At 42.1% G+C, this 25600-nt stretch overlaps 1 protein-coding gene across 1 annotated transcript in view; it reads left to right on the top strand.

Annotated features, from left to right (window-relative positions):
• cacna1hb (calcium channel, voltage-dependent, T type, alpha 1H subunit b) overlaps positions 1-25600 on the top strand; it is a 67149-nt gene that overhangs the window by 9332 nt on the left and 32217 nt on the right. Inside the window, exons 3-11 of the mRNA XM_050045105.1 lie at positions 2590-2681; positions 2888-3021; positions 3418-3515; positions 8583-8742; positions 15334-15646; positions 15741-15833; positions 15979-16561; positions 21534-21910; positions 25059-25210. Of these exons, the coding sequence (XP_049901062.1) occupies positions 2590-2681; positions 2888-3021; positions 3418-3515; positions 8583-8742; positions 15334-15646; positions 15741-15833; positions 15979-16561; positions 21534-21910; positions 25059-25210 (2002 nt within the window). The remainder of the gene's footprint in view (positions 1-2589; positions 2682-2887; positions 3022-3417; positions 3516-8582; positions 8743-15333; positions 15647-15740; positions 15834-15978; positions 16562-21533; positions 21911-25058; positions 25211-25600) is intronic.

Below are 25600 nucleotides of genomic sequence, written 5' to 3'. Positions count from 1 at the left end.
GAGGATGAGAAGATGAGGCAATTAGGGAGAGTGGAGGCCACGTCACATTTTCAGTTGTTTACACTTTAAGCTCTAATCGTCAGGGTCTTAACCTCTCTGATCCTGCTGTTCGGCTGTGCTTTTTTTTTTTTTTTTACTTAAGCACGAAGCCATTTTTCTTCTCCTCATCTCTAATTTCCCTTGTTCCCTGCCCCTAGTTCTTTGTCTTCCACCTCTCCCTTACAGTATCTACATCTCTGTTTCTCGCCCTGTGTGTCTCGCTGCCTCTCCATCTCTGTGACAATGTTAATTATTAAGTGTAGTTGTAGTTTATCTGTTGGCTGAGACTCAGGTTTCTGACAGAGAGACCAAAGCTCTACCCAAGGGCACTCATATGTGGAGATGTGCAGAAACGGACAAGGAGGGCGGTTCGTGGAGAAAGGAGAGTGCATGTGCACGGTAGAGGAGAGGCAAGAAAGATGTGAGAAATGATACGGAATGAAGATGGGAAATTATACCGCACTGTGTAAAGGAAGAGGGATAGACGGGGAGCAGGAGGAGCGGAGCAAAGAGAAAAATAATTGGGCCAAAGAGAGGGGGAAAGACTGGAGAGGAAAATGAGAGATGATAGAGGGAAAGGTTGAGTGTGAGAGCAGATAGAGAGTGAAGCGGAGGAGAGGACGTTCCCTCTGTGTTTCCTCACTGATGTTGAATGATAGGCCAACCGTGGAAATACTCCCATCTCATCCATCACTCACACCTTGACCCTGCCCCGTCCCCTTGTTTTACTATGCGTGGGCGCCTATGTGTGTGTGTGTGTGTGTGTGTGTGAGAGTGTGTGTTTTATGGACGCCCAGGGTTATTTAACTGTAACTTTTACAGATGGAGCAGGATTAAAATGACCCTCCTCAGCATTGAGGAAATGAAGGATGCAGTTGCACTGAAGGACATAATTTTCTATACAGTGTGTGTGTGTGCGCATGTTTATGTGTGCGTATTAATTGTGTTGTGTTCCAGTCCAGACAGGATGCAAGCGGATTGTGAAACTCAGAAGTCAGTTCCCACGGTGAGATGGGGGTTCCCATGGCAACCACAGCAAAGGGAGGACACTGGATTACCCTCTCCCTCTCCCCCTCTCTCTCTCTGTCTCAAGGGTGATAAAGGATTGTACTCTCATTAATTTTTCCGCCCTCTCGAGAGCAAAGTGTCCGGGAAGGGGACTCTGTGTGTGAGCGCGTGCACATGCGTGTCTATGTGTATGTGTCCATGTGCATGCTCTAGGCTTTGTTATGTATGCGTCCTTGGCTCTTGAATACATTCCTGTCATCCATTCAGCAGTTTTTCACATTTGCGCTCAAATGTGAGTGTGTGAGTGTGTGTGTGTGTGTGTGTGTGTGTGTGTGTGTTTGCATGAGCACAATCTTTCCTTTAACTTTCTACTTCAGACTACCCCCCCTTTAAACCTCTCTGCTTTCCACTTCTGAGCCGTGCTCCTTCTTCCAGTTTGACAGCTAGCAAGCAACACAGATGCACAAACACCCACCACACGCCAGTTTACCCTGAAACTGACTTCAAATGTCTTCCCGACTGTTTCATGGTAGCTGTCTTTCTTTTGTAGCTGCAAATATTAAACATGTCAAAATGCTCTGTCAGAAGTTGTGCTTGTAAATTAAAGTTGATACATTTAAGCTTATTATAGCAAGTTTCCAGCCTTATAAAAGTTGTTTTTTAGGTTAGTACATTCAGTTCTGCGCTTGCAAATTTGATTTTACAAGCTGTGAGGCGCAAAATTCACACATGGTGTTGTGTATGTGTGTGAGTGTGTGTGTACTCAGGGATATTTTGTAAGTTCAGTCTGGTGATGTTTTGTACAAGATAGACATGGCTCGACCTTTAATGTCTACCAGTCAGCTTCTTCAGGGTTTCCTCTGGGTTTCTACAGGCATCACTATTGGCTGGATACAGAAGTGGTGACAAATCAAAGGAAAAAAATCTGAATAATGAACTGAGAAACATAATGGATGCAGATGATTCCGCACAGGGCACGAGGGGTCACTCAACGGTTTGATGGGAATAAAAATGATGTATGAATCACATCCTGTGGTTGTCACAGTCGCCACATCTCAATGGGAGATTTTAGAGTGACACATTAGACAGTGCTGTCTAATGTGTTTTTAAAGAATGATGTTTATCATGACAGGAGAGCTCCTGAGAATTTTAAAATCTCTGACAAAATGCACTGAAGCTGTTCTGGCAGCTTGTGTTGACCCACCAACTTATCAAAACACTTCATGTTGTTTTTTCCTTCAGGTTGTCACCAATCTGTAATTCAATTCATAGACTCTAGAAAAACATGAACGCAGCATCTGTCACACATCGGTTTGGGTTTACCAACATCTTGACAGATACTGGAGCCAGAAAATTCTGATTTGGGTAAAGGGGAGGACCCTTGGGTGTTGGTTTGTTGTGATTGGCTGAGACTCCTGCCAATCAACCTAATGAGCAAAAATTTACAAGCACAGCTCCATGAACTGTGAAAATATTGAATATTGTTGTAATCAATGTTTAAACTCTGCTGTGGTGGTTTTGACCCTTAACCTGGTGTCACATGGTTTGAGCGCGTGAGCATTTTGGCCATTCTGCTGAATTGTGTGACTCTAGGGATGTTCCAGCCCTGCGGACACACACCCTTCCTGCTGCAGGTAAAGCACACACTCACACACTCACATTCACACAATCTGAAATTACAAACTAATTATGTTCAGCTTTGAGACTGTATTATCAAGGGTCTGAAAAGTTTTTGCTTTAATTTTTTCCCACTTAATCAGTTTACACTAATCCTCTGGGTGTGTGTCTCTGTGTGTGTGCGTGTGTGTGTGTGTGTGTGTGTGTGTGTGTGTGTGTGCAGGCTCTGGATGATGCGATCTTTGTGTTTTTTGCCGGGGAAATGGTGGTGAAGATGGTGGCTCTCGGGGTCATAGGTCAGAGCGGTTACCTAGGCGACACGTGGAACAGATTGGACTTCTTCATTGTTATAGTGGGGTGAGTGTTTGACGGACACATACACCCGCACGCACACACACGTGCACACACGCACACGCGCATCTGACATTAAATATGAGCCAAAATTGTGTGTGTATGTGTGTGTTTTGTGTAAAGCTTAGACACTTGTTTAATGCCAGTTAAATGTCAAGCGTGTGTGTGCGCGTGCTTAGACGAACCGGCGCAAGTTTGTGTGTGTGCGTGACAGCTCCGCAGAATGACAATGGCATCATTGGGTCCTGAGAGACAGAGACCTCGGTGATTGGTAGTTAAAAGGCTATGTATCCCAGAGACAGTGCACTGCGTCCTGCTGGATTCCCTGTGGACGTTCAGGGTGTGCCAAGGTCAGGCTGATCAGGATGCCAGTGACACAGCGGTGGCTTTCCCTCTCTGCAGAATGCTGGAGTACTCGCTTGATGGACACAATGTCAGCCTGTCAGCGATCAGGACCGTCCGGGTTCTCCGCCCACTGCGAGCCATCAACAGAGTTCCCAGTGAGTTTTTCTCCTTTTCCCTCCAAAGCACACTCCACTCAGAGAGTATTATGGCCGCTTTCATTGCCTCTCATTGTTTTGGCTCTGAGCTCGAGTACATTGGATTTTAAATGAAACAGTGACTGTGAGGTTAAAGTGCTGACTACAAGCTTTTAACACATCCAAATTAGGTGAACAGTATAGGGCTCCCCTGACTTTAGCACAATGCAGCAGGTTAAGGGCTGTAAAGAGAGAAGACAGAAGGCAATTAAAGAGATTTTTACAGTCAAACTGTATAACATTTTTCACTGGACAAGTCCCTGAGCTGCCGGCAATCTAACTCATTGGGCCTCATTCACAAACAGCATGTGCGCATATATCTGTACTTAAACCATGCATAATGTTTTAAACACAAATCCAACATTCATCAATACTTGGCCCAGCTGGGCAGTAATGTGTTACAGTAATAATATTACTTTTTCCAGTAAGGAGTAGCGTCACTAATGTAAGGCAGGTTTCTCTCTCATGCCTCACCTATAAACTTCCTAGTTACTGAATTAACTATCAAAGGGCTGTGGGTGAAGGAAGAGCACGGGGACAACTTCTCTGTGTAACTTGATCCACTTTAATGTCCAGAAAGAATGTAGGACACAACATCGACAACAATAGTGGCATATCACATCTTATATATATATCACTCTGTCGAACTTAATTTTAACTCTCAATACCTACGTGTGAGGTGCACAATACTAAATAGTTCCAAATTTTATGGAAAAAGCAAAATAACATAAAATATGTAAACAATATATGAATGTAGTTAACATTGAATTATGTAGATGCAAAAAAAATGAACAGAGAAAACAAGACAATCAACAATCAGCGTCCTCACGAAAATATATCTCATCTTACACTAGTTATTGATAAAATTTCAGTAATAACACGACAGTTAAACCAAACAACTGTTTTCACATCACTACTGACGTGAAATACAACATCATATCAGTGGACTCATTTTCATAATTTTTGCGCTGTGCACACATGTCACAAAGCAGCAAGCTAGTTCTGAAGATGGAAATGCTTACCTTAAGCGGCTGGAAATAATCCCATTACTTTGATTTTGTCAGGAGGAAAGATGACAAGAACACCATTGCTGCAGGTAGTCAGACTAAAACTCTTACCACTACAAAAAACCCAACCCCGACTGACACCACAACAACAGAAAGCTCCAGGAAATATATCACACCAAAGGTGAGCCCTCCTTGGCTGTAGAGGTCAGCTGTAGGCCTCCACTGGTTGAACAACCAGAACTGGATTTTAATCATGGGCAGCTGCAGCTACAACAAAGCAATGAAGCTTGTGGCTGGATATGTGGTGGATGAAATGTTGCTCCACGAGTGCCTCTCCGTCTTTCAGGCAGATCTTTGGGAAAATACTGGTCACAGGCAACAGAAAACCCCCATGTGAAAGTTATCTAGCCTTAGCTACACTAAGTCTGCCGGTGATTACCCTGACATTCACTCAGAGGCACACATCAATTTTTGGGAGATACACAATTACCAATTTCATGGGGTGTAACAGAATAGTGATATAACAAGTAGTGTAATAAATTACTGGAAGGGAAATGTGCCCAACAGTGGTAAACACACACTTTTTAACTAAATGCATTGCATATTAATACTGCATTCATTATAAAGCTTTAATAGACAACAATATTTAAAACTTTTAATTTACTAATGCATTGTGTCCCAGTCTTAGCTTTCACTGGAATATATGAGAATGTCCATATTGAAATATAACAGTTTGGGTTTTCATTATTTAATTAACGTGGTCAGTAATGATCAGCAAGTCCCACCACTGTCTAGTGTCATGAAACTGCACACACATAAAGGGTAAATAAAAAGTTCTGGTTTACCTCCAAGCAGCTCTTAAGATATCTAGCCTTGCTGGAGGCGGCCTGTGCCTTCAGGAGAGAGAGCACATCTTTAGAGACGTAACATTTCTGAAAAGAATGACAAATCAGCTGTTTTTTTTAAACTGTGTGCACAGAAACAACTTCACCATGTTCGCCATGATACACCTTTAGGCAAACTTGTTTCCTTATGTAGAGAAATGGGGGTGCGGCAGTATGCTCATTGCAAATAGCGGCACATACCTGTCAGTCTAGAATGATTCTGATTCACTAACATTTGTATGGTGATAAGAACAACACTGGTCGGGGGGCACGTGTCATGAATCAGACAACATTTTGCCTGTACACTTCTTTCGTGCACAAACTAAGAACATTTCAGCGCATATTTGTGAATGAGGCCCATTTAGTGTTTGACTTGCTGATAGATCAGATTGAGGGCAAAGAGCCTCAGAATCAAGAGAGATGACGTCAGAACAAGCCTGGCACAGCGTCAGCAGGAAAGATACCAAGTGTCTCCTGAACTCTGTAAGTCACAGACCTACATTGTTCATCGAGTGTGGAAACACCTTCAACTGAAAGTCAGCAATTGCAATCATGACCAAGACAATGAAAAATGTGTCACTGTCCTTGGACTCTCTGGCTGCACTGTAAATTCCACTTGATTTCATTGCTATTAACAGCTGCAGCTTTGCTTTTAGATGGACGCATGTATAAACAAATCAGGGCACAGTGGACAAAGTCACAGAGATCATTATGATGCTTGCGTTGTTCTTAACAGCTTGGTGCGCGAGCTTGCCAGCCAACTTAAGGTTGTTGTTTTTTAAACTATACTCTGTGACCTTGGCTCGACTCACACTGAGTTCCTGTGAAATTGAAGAGTGTTTGAAGTAGCCAAGACTAGAAGCAGTAAAGAGGAAGAATTTGTATCTGTGCTCTTCAGCAGAGTGGAGTGGAGGCCAATTACCAGCGTTTGAACTCTAATTATTTGCCATTCAATTAATTGCACTGCTCCAGTTTTGTACAGAATACATTAAGAGATATCTCCTGTCTGGCCAACGCCTCCTGTGACGTGGTCGAAGAAGTACTCAGATCTTTTACCTTAATACAAGTAACAGCCCCACGGTGTAGAATTACTCTGTTAAGAGTAAAAGTCCTGCATTCAATCACTCCAGCTTAATTAAATCAATACGATAGCAATATCCCATATTAATGCACAAAATGTACGGAGGTGAAGAGGACATTATTTCATTGTGTCTGGCAGTGCAGCAGGATAAAATCTTTTTGGGCTAGGGGAGGAGGTTAAAAATAATAGAAATGATTATTTCAAGAGACATTCCAGGGGACTCTAGGTGTTTTATTTTAGAGCTCAAAAGACCACAAGTACACCACAAGTGATGTGTCTCCTTCACATCAAGAGATCGATAGCAATGTTTGGAAAGACTGACAGACCAAGTGTCACATACTGGGTTAGGCAAATGCTAATAACGAAAGAGTGATGCATATACGAAAAGGAAACAGGGTATGTTTGAAAAGGTCTGGGAACAATTTCTGCTTTTGGATCTATCAGATGATGAAGAGGAGGAATGAGTACTTCCTAATGGAAACCTTGCAATATGGTTAATCTGCGCTCAATTTTGTGAAGAATATGAAATACATTTAATTTTAAGATGCTTTTAGGATTTATATAAAAGATGGGTTTATGTCTGAGAAGGTGCTCTTTGTGATTTTGCTCATTTGTGCCTCAGTGTGAGCTTTAATTGATCAGGCACCCATTTGTTTGGTTGTATTATACATATGTTCACATAAGGAACATTTGTAATAAACATATTGTTCTATTTAAAGTCCTGCATTCAAAATGTTACACAAGTAAAAGTACAAACATATTAACATCAAAATATACTTTAGGTATCAAAAATAAAAGTACTCAGGATGCAGAATGGCCCATTACAGAATTATATGCAGTTATAATTATTTATGTATTGAAGTATTCATCGCTGTATGTTGAAGCTGGTAAAAATTAAGCTTATTTTGATAACTGTACTTATATTTTGTATTATTTATCAGAATCTGCTAAGAAACTAAAGTTATCATAACAAATGTAGTTGGAGTGAATGTAAAATGGAGGTAAAAGTACAGTATTTCCCTCTGAAATAGAAATATACAGCAGTCTAAAATGGAAATACTAGTAAATAATAATAGTAAATTGCAAGTACCTCAAAATTGTTGTAAAGCAGAGTTAATGAAATAAGTAATTCACCAGTAGAGATATCGTCTTTTCATAAAGTGGGCTCTCTATGTATTAGAAAGACGCAAATATTTTCAAAATCGCTGTTATATGACCAGAGAAAACAGAGGAAAGGGGTGGAAAACCTGCAACTACCAGAATGCACTGCATCTCAGTGGACCAGTTAACACTCCTGCTGGTAGGTGACATAATGCGAACTTGTGCGTTTGACAATGACAATGACACAACAATCTTGTATTTAAACGGTAAACTGAAACATGTTTCTGAAAACATTTGAGGTGAGAAATAGGCAAGGCAGTATCAGAATCCTGGTTTGTATTTGATCATCGCTGCTTTGTTTTACTGTCTGATCCCAGTTCTTTCAGCCTTCATCTTCACTATGCAGAAAACAGTATGGTGCCCACACTGGATCAATAAACACTCCCGTCGGTGGGTGATGTAAAGTGGGCTTGTCTGGTTTGACACAAGAAACAATACGGTGTCCAGCTGCTTACAAACAATCTTGAATTACAGTTACACAGTAAGCTAAAACATTTGAGGTGAGAATTAGACAACACAGTAACAGAATCTTGGTTCATTCATATTTTATCAGCACTGCTTAGTTTAATCATTTGAGCCCAGTTTTTTCAGCCTTAGCTTTTACAATACAGAAACAGTATGGTGCTCGCATCTTCTCACGAAATGCAGAAGTACAGTCCATAGGGAGGGACATCTGGATGCTGGTGGGATGAAGGAACGTTTACCACAGTTCATTTACACATACGACCCACACTGTTATGATACAAAGCTGGTTGAAAATCGGCAAAGTGTCCCTTTATGTAAATCTATTCAGTTATGTTTCACCCCTGCCTGTCACTGCCATTTCACTAAAGTTGCTGTGTACATGCAGATACTGCTAGTTTGTGTGTCCTGTGCTGTATGTGTGTGTTGGCAGGTATGCGTATCCTGGTGACCCTCCTCCTGGACACACTTCCCATGCTGGGCAACGTGCTGGCACTGTGCTTCTTCGTCTTCTTCATCTTCGGCATCGTCGGCGTGCAGCTGTGGGCGGGGCTACTGAGGAACCGCTGTTTCATGGGAGAGGATGTCAAAATGTGAGTTACCATAGCAACCGCCAGATGTCACAACAAGGGATGCACAGGCCTCATTAGTCTGAAACCCTCGTGTCAAAAGTTTGCTCACAACTGATTAGCTCCTTTCACTCAGCCATTATTTCCAAGAGGGGATCGATAGCACTGATAGTCTGATCTTGTTTGTTCTCTAATCAGCTCCGCCTGGGAGGAAGAGAGTGTGTTTCCTCCTGGAACCTCCAGCATTAGAGATCTCAAATCAAGGGATTAAGGGGGCTAAGTGACTTTTGTGTGTCACCATTTAGGGACTCTCAGCGGCTGTTTCAACACGAACCCTCAGAGTTTCACTATCACTCCGGTCCTCTCCTACATGATCCTTCGTGTCACGCTCGATCATTGTCTTAGTGAGGCCGTTACACCATCGCTCTCATTCTCGCTCCCGCTCACAAGCTGGATGTTCACAAGCACGGTCAGATAATATCACATAACATCAGATAACATCATGTTCACCACCTGACCTCACTCCTGCTCAGCCGTCCCACTCAGATAATAATCCCTGACAGCGGTGTGCTTAGAGGTGGAAGAGCATTCAGTAGAAACAGCCTTTACACTGCTGTGCTGTTTGGAACACTCATATACAATTAAATTAGATTGTTTAATAATGAATGTGTAGTTACTACTGTAACTGAATACTTACTAATAATGATGATAATAATAATAAACTTAATTGCGATGTTCACCCCTCAGATTCAGACTGGCCAATCATAGCATAGCATCGGCCAGCTCCGTCAAGGGTCCAGCAACTACACAGCTGTGCTTCATTGACTCTAATGCTGTGGTTTGAGATTTTCTTCATTTTCAGGCTGATTTTGTGGATTTGGAGCTAAATGTTGTGCCTGGGGCACGTCGTGTATTAATGATACTCATTACCTGGAGAGGCTGGAAAAAGATATACATTTCTTCCCTGTTAAAAACCTAAATCAGACCCTGAAAAGTATAGGGTTAGCTAGCTAGCTACTGAAGATATAGCCTACTGCATGTATACACTATAAACTGTTGCTTTTTAATGATTATAATGCCGAATAAAGACCTACCGTACTCTGCAGGAACCACTGAAGGAAAGCAGAAAAACTCTGCTGATATTGAACCAGCTCTGTGTCATCGCATTGTGTGCCGATGAACATTATTTTGCTTCCTGTGGCGGAGGTCCGGTTGCTAGCAACACGGGGGGAGGCCAAACACGGTTCATCTGCACACACTGTGATGCCACACAGCTGGTTCAATATCAGCAAAGTTTCCCTTTATATTCATTGTCTTCTGTGGCGATCAGCAGTGATGTGGTGGTTCACTTTTACACTGTGATCTGTAGCCTATAGTTCGGCTTTAGCTTCTAACTATCTTTGTCTTTTTAACCTGTTGTTGCTGCTGAGTCAGTTTGACATCCTGGATATATCCTTCAAACACAGACTGTAGACCCCTCTGTCTGCTTCTCTCTGGAATCACTCTTTCATTTTTCCAAAAATATGATAATATTTCTTCAGGGAGTGCAGTTAGTTACAGTGTGGGCTACATGCTAGCTCCAACTGCTCCAAAGAGGTGGTGCTTAATGAGGGTCAATTGGGCTGTAAATATAGTTTTTCATTGGACCCTCTGCAGTCTACACAGTGGTTAGATAGAATAGGTTTAAACTGGTTTGTTAGTCCATATGTTCAGCTGATATTCTCTGATCCAGTGCCAACAGTGCTCACCCCAGCCCTAACCCTCTGTTTCTATTGTGAAGTTTTGCTAAAGCAACACACCTGTTAATTCCAGCTTGTTATAGGCTTTACTTTTCACTTGACACTGAAACAGGAACCTGTTCCCATTTAAATCTGCACACATTTTGATACTGAGATTCCAGTTCCTTTTACCACTGACTGGTGGTTTCTTATATTCTTATTGAACTGTTGCTCAGATGGCTCTTTGTCTCTTTCTGCTCTTTCACTTGTCAGTCTGGATGAACTGTTGTACAGCGTTTTGTTCTCTATGTACAAAACAAACCCTTCATACAAAATAACATCTCGTTGTAAGGAGGGCTTTCTACAACTTGAAGGCATGAAAGACCATTCAATCATACACTATAAGAAAGAAGGGTTTCAAAAGGATTCCTCCTGATGGACTGAGGCTCTACTGAAAACCGTTTGCCTCTGAAGAACCCTTATTTTTTTAAAGAGAGGGTTCTTTAAGGATTCTTTGTAAGACCAAGGACTCCATTAAGAAGCCTTTTCATTCAAAGAATCGTTTTGGGAAAAAGAGTTGTTGAAAGTTTGGGTGTTTAAAATATATTTTACTCATGTTTCAAATGGTCTTTTTCAAAAAAGACGTATCTGTAATACCCTTAATCAGTTAATTTTACTTATGTTCTGCCATAATTGATACATTTTGCCATAATTTCATGCCATACAGTGACTCATGGTCTGCTGAAATTTGTTTTGTCTGTCTTTTTACTGGTACCCGGTACTTGGCATTTTGTATTTGGCTCTAATTTGGAGCTGAGCTCAGTTTCCAACCCATGAAACACTGAAGAACCAGTAACCCAGTAATAGTAATGATTTCATGAAAATCTACACCCCCTAAAAACATAATTATGAACCAGGGGTGTTGTGGGTTGCACTGGACCACATCAACCGCTGCCCTTTGGGGGCCTCATGAACCATGCTGGACATGGTTCCCTTTGCCCCAGGCTGCCCTGTTAAATTAAAATCATGATTGATGGTTCAGAGATCTACAGGTAATTATTACTGTCCCCCTGGGTGGGATCTAGCTAAAACTCTTGGATTGTAAAAGGTTTCTTGATTGAAAGTCCTGGATGGGTTTTTGTTAGCACCCTTTGAAGGTTGAAAGGTTCTGGAGAGAATTCCTATAGAGGGTTCTGGGTGCTGGGTCATGTCATGCTCTGCGTTATCATGTTCAGTGTGTTTCCATTAATATAATTTTAATGTATCCCGTTCTGCTTTTGCGTCCTAAGGCTGCCTGAAAGTAGCAGGGATAAGGAGCTGGCCTGTGGTTTGTTTTTGTCCTCGTCCCAGTGATCGGCACATCTGGGTGATGTTAGTATATGTTGGATGGGTTTCCATACACATCCCCTATAATTGCAGAAACACGCCGACAAACAGTCCTGTTCTTGTGCATAACTCTCTCTCTGGTGTTGTTGTAGCTGACCGGCGCACTGGGAACAGGCTGGTGGTTCTTCCAGCTCCGCTGTATTAATTTGTGCTCATCATTTGTTTATTGTGTTTAATATAGGCCCATGAATATTTATCCATATCTCATAATCATCAGACTTTGATCCTCTGCCTGACCCTTCCTGTGTCCAAGGATATTCATTTATTTAAAAAGGTCTAGGCTATTTAATCGTTCTTTGACCTTTTTTTCATTTTAATGGGAAGTGGAAACCACTCTATGTGAATGCATAAATGGGTCAGACCTGCGCAGCACTGGATTTGAAATGAAGTGTAATAAACAGAGGCTTCTGTGCTTTGATTACCTGCTGTGAAGCAACATGACCCTTATCATTTATAATGCCTATTAGTTCTTCTGGAGTCATTTTGGGGAAGTGATTAGTACACGCAAAAGTAGTGTAATAAGTAGCTTATTATAAAAGGTTCTACAAGGAACCACCAACCAGAGTTCTGCTATGTGGCTGAAGAACCCTGTATGGTTCTAGTTAGCATCTATATTTTTAAGTGTGTCCTCTCAGCTGTCCGACTACAGAATGAAGCTTTTCTGTCAGCTGATTCCAAACTTTAATGTAAGTACAGTGAATCAAATAAAACAAAATAACCCAAATACAAAAATTAAGATAAAAAATGGTAAAATAAACAAATAAAACATAATGTAATGGGTAAAATACAATTTTTGACCAACATTATTTAAAGTCTTTTTTTTTTTTTTTTTTTAGATACGTTTTAAGAGGTAATTGTGATTTAAGAGTGGGTGAAGACTCAGTTCTCTGTTGTCACACTGGAGGCCGTAGACTCAAAATAGTTCAGTTCATTATGACGGGAACACAGCATCATGACAAAACAGAAGCTGCAGCAAAGACCAAAAGTGACGAAAATCAATTTTTTATTGTTATTCTAATTTTATCACCGAAGCAGGAGTCTGTGATTGTATTTCTAACATACAGCTGTATAAGGAAAGACAATATTACATTGTTATTGGCTTTAATCTCATGTGGTCACATTAGACTGCTGTGAAAGTACCCCATACAATTTTACTCAAAACTAATCCTTCTCTAGATTTTTTTTCAGCGAGCAATTTGTATTTTTCTGCTTCATAAACAACAAAATGACCTTTCTTAATAAGAAGTGCGGAGCGCTGCTCCTCTGTGACCCTTCTCTACACTACAGATGATTGATTGCTTATCTCTCCAGTGCACCCTCCCTCTTTTCTTTTTTTCCTCCTTAATCTGTATTTCACTCTCTGTTTCCTCATTTCCTTCTTAAGCACCCTTGTGTATTTCATACTGTCTTTATGCTTTTCCAGAAAACAGACCTTTTGTACAAACAGAAGGTCGATAAAATGATTTATCTTTCCTAAAACTCATCCAGATTTCACCTGAATTTGTCCAGAAACTTACTGTTTGTATTTCAGGCTTCTTTTTTTGTTTTGTTTTGGCAGTTTAAAGCACAAGACCAGCAATATACTCTACATGTTCCTTATGTTTCTTATTGGACCAAAACCAACGACGAAATGATTCCACCAACAAGTAATAGGCTATTTGTGTAGCCGCAGTCTGATGGAGCTTATTCCTCTGTGCTATAGAGCTCCATTGTTGTCCAAAAACTATTAAAAACACATTAGTGAGCTACAGCGTTGCACTGGAGGACATCCATCCTTCCATTGTCTGTAAGCACTTATCCTGTTCGGGGTGTTGGGGAGGGGGGAGATGGAGCCTGTCCCAGTTGACATTGGACGCAAGGCGGTGTACCCCCTGGACTATAACTGGATGACATGTTCCTTCATTTAAATGAACATGGACACTATAGTTTATTTTGAGTCAATCTCACATACAAAGTCCTGTTGTTGTAGGTTGTTCCCAGTAGTTCACCAAATGTCTCTTAAGCCCCTTCCCCACTGTACAAAACAAACGCTAACACCCGCTAACATCTGGCTTTTGTATTTAATGAAAAAAGTTACAATCGTCATTCACTCCGGGGTCAAATGACTTTGCAGTAGTCACTGGTATTTATAGGCTCCACCTTAGGTTGACTTCGATTGGCAGTGATGAATATACAATACCTGGGAGGACTCACTAATTTTTTCCCCTTTGCTGGCGATTTGCTATGACAGGCTGCCAAAAGTACCTTTGTTCTCCATCCAAGCACTGCTCGAATATTGTTTACTTGGCACAGAGTTTGAGAGAGCAACATATTCTCACGCCAACCTCGTCACATATCGACATTTGGTCATTGACCTTCCACGTCCAGGTATAATGTGAAAGGTACCCTGGGTGCGTTGGCTGTTGACGTTCTGGGACACTGTGTCAACTTCTGCCTGTTACATGCATTGTCTTCTTTCAAAATACACTTCTGTTTTCACAGGAAGTTTACAGTTTACATACAGTCTCTTTCAAAGTAAACGCACTATGTCAGTACAACACCACAAATTGACTTTTTTTTCCCCCTCCAACTACTAACGCACGTGGTTGGGTTTTGACAACAAAAGCATGTGGGTAGGTTTAGGAAAAAAGAACAGGGTTTGGCTTTATAATCTTACGGGACGCGAACACCGCTTTCCCGGGTGTAACTCTGTGTTTGTTGGACCCATCCTTCACCCCTCCCACCTGCCCTACATGGGACTTTCGCTACCTTAACTTTCATTCTTGTCCCGCCATGCTTCCCCCAACACCGCTGAGCGCCATCAAACTATAACAGCAACCAGCCGCTTACAATCCCCACGTTAAAAGATGGCTTTTATCGCCAGTGTCTGACGTGCAAGACCCCACCCAAGTGCCGGATTTCGACGACTTCTGAGTGAGACCAGGTTTGAGAGAGACACTGAAAAAGTAAAAGATATATGCTGCCTTCTACTATTTACCAACATGTTTTTCAGCCCATCCGTGTCGTTGAATGCTACACACCAGAACAAAAAAGAAAAACACAAAGAAAGGCATACTTGTTAACAGCAATGAGAAAGGAGTCCATCCCCTATTTTTAGCAAGTTTTCTCATGTTTAAAAATTCTGCATACATCTGCTAATTTGGGTGGAGATGGGGTATTAATCCATGACTGGAAACAGTCCCCAACAAATGCAATGTTTACTCCTGTAATGACAGCTTTAACGCCAGTGTCCAGCTCTTGATGCAAAAACATTTCTGTGACCCATTTTTAAAGACTTAAATCTTCTTAAGGACTGAATGGGCTCGGGGCTGCGTGCCACAGACAGGAAACAGAAGTTGAAAAGTTCTTAGAAACAGACTCAAGCATTGTTGGTCTTTTCATAGGATTAGTTCCCAATAAGGACACATACAGTAGCTCCTCTTTTAGATTCACTGTTTGTTAGTTGATAATAAGATTTTTTAGACATATGTTGTAATAAAATATTATTAAATGTTTGTCTCCTCTTCTCCAGGAGATATAACATTTCCTTCCTGAGTGGCTACTATCGGCCGGACGGCACCGATGAACACCCGTTCATCTGCTCAATGGAAAGAGAGAACGGGATGCTTCGGTGCTCCGATGTGCCTCGCCGCCGTGTGGGCCGGACGTCCTGCTTCCTGGGCGCTGATGATGCCCGTCCACAGATAGAACTCAGAGCAGATGAACCAGTGCCATGTGTAAACTGGTACCAGTATTACAATGAGTGTCGGGCCGGGGAAATTAACCCGCACAAAGGAGCTATTAACTTCGATAACATTGGATATGCATGGATCGCCATTTTTCAGGTAAATGTTAAAAGGATTTGTGTATAAAGGGAAACATCTTCAATCAGTGACTGATGATGCTCAGTGATTAGTCTGGGTCTGTGCTTTCATGCAGGTAATTACTCTGGAAGGTTGGGTGGACATCATGTACTACGTCATGGATGCACATTCTTTCTACAACTTCATCTACTTCATCTTCCTCATTATAGTAAGTGCGCGCACACACACACACACACACACACACACACACACACACACACACACACACACACACACAAAGTTGATTACATAACAGCCAGACATAGCATATTGCTTGTTACAACAGTGTGTAATGTGTGCCCTGTCATATCCAGGTGGGCTCCTTCTTCATGATCAACCTGTGCCTGGTTGTCATAGCAACCCAGTTTTCTGAAACAAAGCAGAGAGAACACGCCTTAATGAAATCGGAGCAGCGTGCCCGGCAACTCCACCAATCAGCTTCCACGCTGGCCAGCGACAGCCAACCGGGCAGCTGCTATGAGGAGATCATCCGCTACCTGGCGCACCTGGGCCGCAAGGCGTGGCGACGACTGTCCCGCTACTACGCTCAGACACGCACGCGCTATCACTGCGTCTGCGTGTGCAGCAAAGACAGAGGAGGTGGAGCTGCCAGAGGGGGCGGGGCTGGGGAAATGAACGGACTTGCCCACCGGCACTCAGGCCACGCTCCCAACGATCTGTCACACCTTCATCAACTTTATCATCATCATCACCAGCATCATCACCAGCCACATCAACAGCCTCAGCCTGAGCCTGCTGTCAGAAACGGAGGGAATGGTTTGAATTATCCCTTCATATCGCCTCTCTTCAGTCATCTGGATGCAAAGACCCAGGACCAGAAGAGGCTTGTTGCCACGGAGACCGTCAACAGACTGCCGCAGCTGGTGGTGGAGCATGGTGAGAATGAAGGGGTGTGTTTGTGAGTGTGTGAGTGCTCTTAAGGCTGTAGCAAAGTCAGGGCATTACAGGGATGGATGCACAGATTTCGATGCCCTTGGCAAAGCCCAGCACTGGGCTCTCTGTACTTGAGCAACGTTAGAAGTGTTTTTGTTTTTGTTGAAAGAGCTTTAAAGGAACAGTGTGTCGGATTTAATGGTATCTAGTGGTAAGGACCACGGATTGCAACCAGCTAAAACTTCTCCCAGTAGGATTCCCTCAGGAAGTTTTTTTTTACTGAGGAGCAGAATATTGGCAGAGGTCTCTTCCTCTCCAAAACAAACGGACCAGGTGGTTAAAACACTGAATAAGGGGCTGTACACGTGCCACGTTTGTTGCGCCCTTAAATTAGGCTAATTGTTTTCAATGTAAATGCACAGCACCTCTTAAACGCCAGAGTGGAGCTGTCGTGGCGGGCATGCGTTCCCGAGCGCCTATTTTTCAGGGTGCTACGGATGCCCCCCGAGATAAACCAAGTTCAGCTTTTGGAATGCAGCAGCACACACATGTGACAAAGACCAACCAATCACAGCCGACAGATATCCTTTCCTTCTTCCGTAAATATCAGTCTGTGATAAATATGGGAAAGATAATCATTTTGGTGCAGGGCTGCCAAAGCTTTAAATCTGTCCCACGGACGATATGCCTTCACACCTGGAAGAATATCAGCTCTGCACTGAGGATTTCAGGTAAACAGGTTATGATACAGTGCTTGTTAAGGTTGCTTAGCAACCCCAGATGCAAGCTGCCGCCGCACTCTTGAGAGCTAGCTCAAAAAAAGGAACAGAAGTAGCGCCCGACCTTGCGTTTTCCAGGCGGCTATAGATGCTGCATGTGTACGGCCCCTAGAAATAAAATAAGCAAATAAGCATTTCTGTGACAGGCCGCTAGCACAGCACCTGCTAATGTGTTCTCAACGTTTTTTCTCCGCGAACTTAGGATCTAGATGTTCAGGACATTATTTTACTGGGAGCAGAGGTCTCCCTCTCTCTCCAAAACAAACAGACCCATTGATTGAAACCTGTAAACAAAATTAATTAAACGGTTTCACTTAAAAAAAAAAAAAAAAGTATTTTTGTGACTTACATACTCGTAAGTTGCGGAGGGGCTGCTGACTATGGTGGCCAATGCGACACTCCGAATGGCCCTGATTTAGAGCCAGTGTTTGGTTTGTTGGTTCTGGGCTAGAAACATGTCGGTGCAACATGGCGATCTGTAGATCCTGGACCCGCTCCCTATATAGACAAGACTGGCTCATTCTAAGATAATGGAAATTCAACAATTCTTATTATCAGGTGATTACACTAAAGAAAATATAGTTATTATATTATATTCCATTTCTGCCGATACATCCCCCTGAATCCTACACTGCACCTTTAATATGCCTCAGTCTGTGTTTTGCAGTATGATTTGATTAACTGTGCTATGCTTCATATTCATTCTTTTAAGAAATAATCTCTCAGTTCAGGCTCTGTTCACCCAAATTACCACAAAGCGCATTTTCCCACTCACCCTCAGCAGCATTTAGACATGCAGATCACAGACGTCTGACACAGTGGAGGTGAATTTAATCTTGTTTTTGGTGCTCAATGCATTATGAAAGAGAAGAAGAGCTTTTGCATGCTAGAGTCTGCACAGTTTTTTAAAGACATTAACAAGCTTTCGGTCATAGACCTTGATCAGGCCTACAAGGCAAAGTGAATGCAAGAGCACCGTGGTGTATTTGTACACTCAGGTAATTAGCCCCAAGGCAACGCAGCTGTCTATCCCTTACATAAGATCACACACGGGGTATTGCAAGTCCCATGGCATTTGTGGACGGCAGATATGGAGAATTAGTGTTACGACGTATGAAGGGGAAGGGAAACACACATTCACAGCAGTCGCATACTACATCAACAAGGATGCTGTGAAAAAAACATCAGGCACATGCTGTCATATCTCACAGCACCACAGTTTAAAAAGAAAAATATATCGAATTAAAGCACAACACTCAAGTCAAACCTCTTATTCAAGCCTAAAGGTTGAGGTGTCACAACTGACAACTAATCCAAAATATTTCTCTCTGACCTTTTTATCCACATCTCCTCCTCTACGCTTGATTATCTGAAATCTGAGCTGAAGTATAGGATAAGATGTGAGAGTTAGGATGTGAATATTCATGAAAATGATTTACAGTAGGATATGGAAGACCTTTGAAGATATTTTTACAACATTTGTTGCATTTCATGTGATAACAACCCTAATTGAAAGTCTTTACTTATGAAAAGAAAAAGCTTTGAAAAGCATTTGAAAAAATAATAATCTAACAGCAGCATGCCTCGCCAGAGTCAATGTGATGTTACTCAGATAAACCGCACACATTTTTGACTCAAGAACATGTCCTTGAGAATTTTAAGGTGTTGATTTCTCAGATGTAAAGGGTTTAAAGGGGTACTACATAAAACTGCACTTCCATAAAATTCGGGGACTCACTTCTGAGAGACATAAAACTGGATGGTCAAAATCAAAGCAGCAGATGCCAGGATATCCTGACTTTAAATCACTTCTACGCTCCAAAAACCCAGCACTCCACACTAGGCTTGGGCGGCATATGGTATATCACAGTATTTGCAAATCCTGACAGTATAATTTTCAGTACCATCAAAAATGCAGGCGCATCTCTTAATACCAAAATGTTGTAGCCTATTGAGGTAACGCAGTGCACAGCATGAGCCACCAGAGGTCAGTTTCTATTGGTGAAACAGGAAGCTAAGCTAAGAAAGTTGGTGTCTGCCAGTTGTGGGGATAACGTTACAGGACTGTAGCTGGCTAGTAATGGCAGAGGAGGAAGCAGCAAGGTGAAAAGCTTTTTTTCAAAACTTGGTGAATTAAGGGTTTATTTTGTCAAAGCCAGAGTTGGTGATTGTTGAAACAAAGACTACTCAAGATGGTTTTACTGAGTTTTATTTTGTTTCTGTCAAGGTTGAATGAAGTGTGTTTAACAGTTAACGAGGTAATTAAGCTAGTCTTAATTCAGTGAAAGACTGAAACTTGAATTCAGAGGGTGAACGGTTGTATTTTTCTGTGAAATAAGGAAATAGGTGTAAGAACATTTCCTCTCTCAACATCTTGTAAGTTTATTTAATTAAAAAAACTAAGAGAGCTTGTGGAACGTAGCAAACTTGACGCTGGGCTGGGGGTCGGTGGTCAGACTTGCCTCCTAAGTGCGGTTTCTTTGGGCAGTTGTGAACACTATAATTGCCTTTTGCGGTCTCGGTCCGGTTGTTTTGACAATGGACCGAGACCCTCTTGAAGAGGTGGTCTCAGTCCGGTTTCAAATGAACTCTGGTGCGGATCATTTGTTGTGAGAACGTGTTCCAACCTCAGTCCGAACCAACTGCAGTCACATGACACATTGTTTGGGTTAAACATGAGCATGTTACAGTCCTGGAGGATTATTAATGTGCACCTCCTCCTGTACTGCCTTAATATGCACATTCAGCACATCCAATGCATCAAAACATTGTTTTCTAGTTGGAGCCGCGCCTCGTTTTCAAACTGTATGGTTTGACTAAAATGAACAATGACAGCAATATAGTCCACGATGAGCAGCGCTAAAATCAACCTGCGTAGTTGTCCCTCCATTGTGACATTAGAAAGTGTCACATTTATCTTGCAAGTGTACTCTTCTTCAACGTTTGCTTTACTTCCTGGATTTTTCCCACATGGAAATTCTGACCAATCAAGAGCAGCTTTCTCGCGAAGGTATTTTATCTGGTCCGCTTGTAAATGCTGCTGTGAGAACACGAACCAACTCTAGGCAATTATGCAACTTTGTAAAAAAATTTGTCCCTGATTCAGACCAAAGCAAGACAACTCTAGGTCTGAAAGCACCCTTAGTGCTGCAGTGTTTGTCTGTTTTTTTTTTTTTTTATGCAAATACTGTCATGCACCGTACACCCCAATGAAATGTCAGAAAGGAATGAAGGTATGAAAAAATAGATACCGACCAAGCCTATTCCACAACCCTAATTGATAAGGCAGACTTCTCATTAAAAAAATTGTAGTCCCAAAGCTGAAATAACCCTGGTGACATCATGATGACACCACCTGGGGCCATTTTCTCAAGCTTTGCAAAGCTCCTTCAGTTAGAAGACATAACGACTGCGTTCACAGGCTGAGTCGCACTCCCCATTATGAGTTCCCTTGATGTGTAAAATCAGTTAAGTAACAGAGAACATACATATCAAATTTTAATACAATGCAGTAATAAATTCTAATTGTAGCTGGCACACTTCCCTTACGCAAAAAAAGCGAGTAGAAATTATTCACGATGTGCTTACATGTGTGGGGATCCTGGACCTAAACACTGAAAATCACTGTGTATTTTAGCACAGAGCCATTTTCAGCCAAGTCTGCCTGCTGAAAGTTTCCTTGCAGCACACATTATCTATAGACACACACCACAGAACGACTAGATTGGATTCACTATATCAGTCTCCAGTGAAACATGAATTTGTTGTAATTGTGATGACAAGTGAACTGCTCGTGCTAGATTAGTGTTTGTTGTTATGTCATTGGAGCATTCCTCCCGAGCTGCTTGCTAATGAATTCCGCTGAAGTCTTACTCCCGCTTCACTCCACGCCCCTTCCCCCCAACGTTCACACACACACACACACACACACACACACACATCCCTGTTCTAATAAAAGAACTCCCCCTCTACACAAAAGCATCCCAACTGCACAGTTGCTTCCATGTTATTGAATTTTTGTCTCCCAGAAATGAAATGAAGGTGCTCTCCTTTACTGAGCAGACAATATATTGAATGACAGAATGTCTGCAGAGGTGCAACACACAGAATCAACTATATATTTGTTAACCTTGTGCTGCATATGTTTTTTGTTGTGTGGCTTACATCTTAATAATCTCCTCCTTTTGTGTGTGCAGGTGGGTGCACTGGGCACCCTGCGTTACCGTTGCCAGGTGAAGTCCCAGGAGACTCCTCAGTATGCCCGTACTGTATCTACTACAACCAACCTGGTGACAATGAAAATTTTAATGAGCAGCCCGAAGACAGGCATCATGGGTACAGCAACTCATGCCATGGCAACAGCCCGTGTCATAGTAACAGCCCATGCCACTGTAGCAGCCCCTGCCGTGGTGATTCACAGGTGTCTGAGCCAAAGAAAAGGCTGTGTAAGCGTTGCTGGGCGGGACTCCAAACTAAACTGGAACTCATTGTTGGCAGCAGATACTTCAGCAGAGGAATCATGATTGCAATCCTTATTAACACACTGTCGATGGGCATAGAGTACCACGAACAGGTATGTTTCTGTGTGTGTGTTTGTGTAAAAGACTGCATGTTTGTGTACGTGCGTGCATAGCTATGTGCGTGCCTCTCGCAGATTGAATGTGACTACAGTTTGATTGAAAATGGATGTGCTAATCACTGTGTGTGGTGGAGTCAATAAACTTACCCTCCAATCAACACTTACAGCACCAAGCATATGGGATCACAGTGTGCGTGTGCATGTGTGACTGTGTGTGGGTGTGTGCACGCATGTATCAGGAGGTGGAGAAACTCATAAGACCTGAAGTGTTAATTAAAGCGTGACCCTGGGACGGTGGAAAGAGAGTGAGCTGTGCAGAGACAGGGCAGAGCGAGAGAAGCGAGCCAGAGCGTATGAAGGAGTGAGGAGGACAGATCTGACATTGTGATTGGCTGAGAGGCAGGGATAGACTGTGGGAGACGGGGGAAGATTGCGTTTGGCCCATTTCCTGAACAATATGACAGATCTGGATGGCCTTGACTTCTTGAATAAGTAATGTTTAAGGATAAGGCCAGCTCTACTTTATCCTTTTTTTATTATCAACAAATCCTCTGAGGAGACCAAAGCGAACAATGAATGTATGAATGAATATTATGACACATGAATACGTCGCCAAAGCCCCATATAGCTTTTTTCTCTGTGCCATAGAAATCGATTGTCATCTAAAAACTATTAAGAACAAACAAAGAGCCATACAATTTCATTGGACGCACATTCCCTCATTTCAGTGAGTGTGAACAGTGCAGTTTAGTCTGAAACACCTCAGAGACTTGTTTTTTGATCTCGGGAGAGTTGTTCTGTGTCAGGAAAATGTCACTGAGCATGCTCAGAGACACAGTTACTTGTTTACACTGCTTTGTTGGTTTGATGAGTCGGGAGAAATAAACCACAATGTTTGTATTCACTGTAATGAAGAAATGACACCTAATGCCACAGTACACTGTGGCTCTTTTATGTTGTGTAACACAATAGTTTTAATTTGACAGCAGCTTTGTGACAAGATATATTAGATTACTTGTTATTAAGATTTGTTAATAATAAAAAAGTTCCTCTCATGCCCCCGTTTGAAATGTGAAAGCCTTTCATTCCTGTGCCGTCCTGCAGACAAATCAAATTGTTACACACCAATAATAATAATGTCAACATTACCAACAAAAAAGCCAAATTCAATATTGTTTTATTTTAAATGTCATCATCTAGAACTTCACATGAATTATTGTTGTGCTAATGTGATGGGACCCAGTCAGCAGAAAAAATGTTGGCATTGTACATTTCTGTAAACTGCAGATATGTTACATATGAGTGTTATTATATGGCGGATACATTGAAGGTTAACATCTCAACAATGCCGTTGTTACTATGTGATTACGTTTAGGCCCAAAAATCACTTAGCTATGGTTAGGAAAAGATCATGTTTTGGTGTACAGTACATGGTGGTAGGGGCACAATCCTGGCAGGAAAAGCTGCGATTAACAACCACTTTTCAATGTTTCAGTAAAAAAACACAGCTGTTTTCGCACTATCGCCACCAACGAGTCTGTTGTTCGTCTTGAACAGTGGTCTGCAGCTTGGCAGATGTCTCCTACCTTAAACTCCTTAAGACAAAGGCAGTTCATATATTTTGTCACTTTAGAAACTTGCAAATGTAACATATTTGTAGTATGCGGAAACGTACAATCAAGAAAAGACGGCAGAGGAGATACCCGCACACCAATACAACTGGGCTGGACAGTGATGATGGTCAAGGACTGAAATGTTTGCTGCTGGTTTTACTGACTTTTTATTATTTTTTGCACTTTGAGCACCCTTTGTTTTGTGCATGAATGTTCTAAATAAATTGTCGGTGAAGATTCTCAGTCATCCAGGTCATGGTTTTCGTAAGTGCTATATCGAACTGAAGAAGCTTCTTGGATGAGAGGCGAAACGTCTTCAAGAAACGCAAGCGAGTCCAGTTGCCTACGATATAGCACTTATGATACTTAATAAATTGACTTCTTTGTTGCATTGATCTCAGCCTGTGAACCTTTTTTGTGGCTGTCCAGCCCAGTTGTATTGGTGTGCAGGTATCTCCTCTGCTGTCCTTTCTTGGTTGTCCATTGTAGTGACGCAAGATAACTTTTTTTGTTGCCCTAAATAGGCGTAGTTTCACGGCAGCACTAAGACTTTATGGAAAAATACAATGCCAACATTTTCTCCAGGCAACTGGGGTGGAAATTCAGGGAGTCTGAACTGTCTGCATGCAGCTGAGCTAGCAGCTAGCAGCTAACAGTGCTAACTTCATAAACACCACTAAGCAACAGCAACACTGCTGACAAAGCTACCGGTGGAAATTGGGTTAAACTTGAGCGTGGTGGCTACAATTCTGGGATGAGGCCATTTTGATATCAGCAGTAACGGACGTATAAGTGCAGTGCAAATTGGCAGCCATTAGCTACACAATTGGACATACACATGCATGTGTGACCAGACTGACCTACCACAACATACCAGCTCAGATTATAACACATACAAAGGGAGCATGACTTCATCTTCTGCTCAGGATGCCGTTACTTCACGATATCTTAACATAGCAAGTAGTAGTTTGCTGCTACATTAATGCTCTGAATGTCACATACAGAATCTTTAACCTTAGATTATTTAACTTATTTGACAGGAACCTGAGAGCAAGACTATTTTTAGGTATTATCAGTCTGAATCAATCTTGATAGCTGTGCCAACATGAGAACATTCCTGTTCAGCTTTAGATGTGCTCCTTCCAGTCATAAGTGTCCCTCCTGCAATAACTCTACAGCCCCAAGAGGAGCTCGCACGGCAGTTTGAGTATCGTTGCTTTAAATGGTATCAATAATATTATAATAATAAAAGTGTATTCACTTGCTCTACTCCAAAGGACTGTGGGTAAAAATATACTTATATTCACATCAGGGAGCAGCCTCTCTTTCCATATCTAAGACGTCGTCATCCACCCAAACCTGCATTGTAGCCTTGAGTGGCATTTCAGAAATCCCTAACATGTTGACTCTACTGCTCTCTTCACTGCCAGTCTGTCTGTCTCTGTTTATTTGTTCATTTTTCTCTCTGCCTGTCCAATATCTGCACATCAATCTCTCCCACTTTTCTCTCCACAAACGCTGCGCCACAGCCGCAGGAGCTGACAGATGTTTTGGAGATCAGTAACATGGTGTTCACGAGTCTGTTCAGTCTGGAGATGCTGCTGAAGCTCATGGCTCTCGGGCTCTTTGGGTACATCAAGAACCCCTACAACGGCTTTGACAGCATCATTGTCATCATCAGGTGGGGCTCTGGGGAGTTTCTTTGACTGTGAGTTTTCCCCCAAAATGGGAATTCTGTTAGCAGATATTTGTCTTGTCATTGGAAATCCTTCAGTGCGAGTCAGCAGTGCAGTTACATCTCCCAAACTGTCACAGTGGCTCTGGCTCTGGCAGTGAAGCCATGTGGTTGCACTCTTCGTCCAAGGGGCCTGTGTTCACTCCATTATGTAGTACTACAAGCTAAATTATGTATCTCTGCTTGAAGGCTTTGCTTGTTTACTGTGCCAGTGCACACTGCTGTCACCTTCTTTATTGGCTGGTAGGTTGTAAACAGCATTGGCCCATTTCCTCTTTTCAGTTGCCACGTTGTCACAAGAAAAATTACTTACCGCTTTCCCTACCTGGAAGCAAA

This window comes from Epinephelus moara, chromosome 5 (assembly GCF_006386435.1).
Source record: "Epinephelus moara isolate mb chromosome 5, YSFRI_EMoa_1.0, whole genome shotgun sequence".
Taxonomy (NCBI): domain Eukaryota; kingdom Metazoa; phylum Chordata; class Actinopteri; order Perciformes; family Serranidae; genus Epinephelus; species Epinephelus moara.
This window is presented reverse-complemented; position numbering and strand designations above follow the sequence as displayed.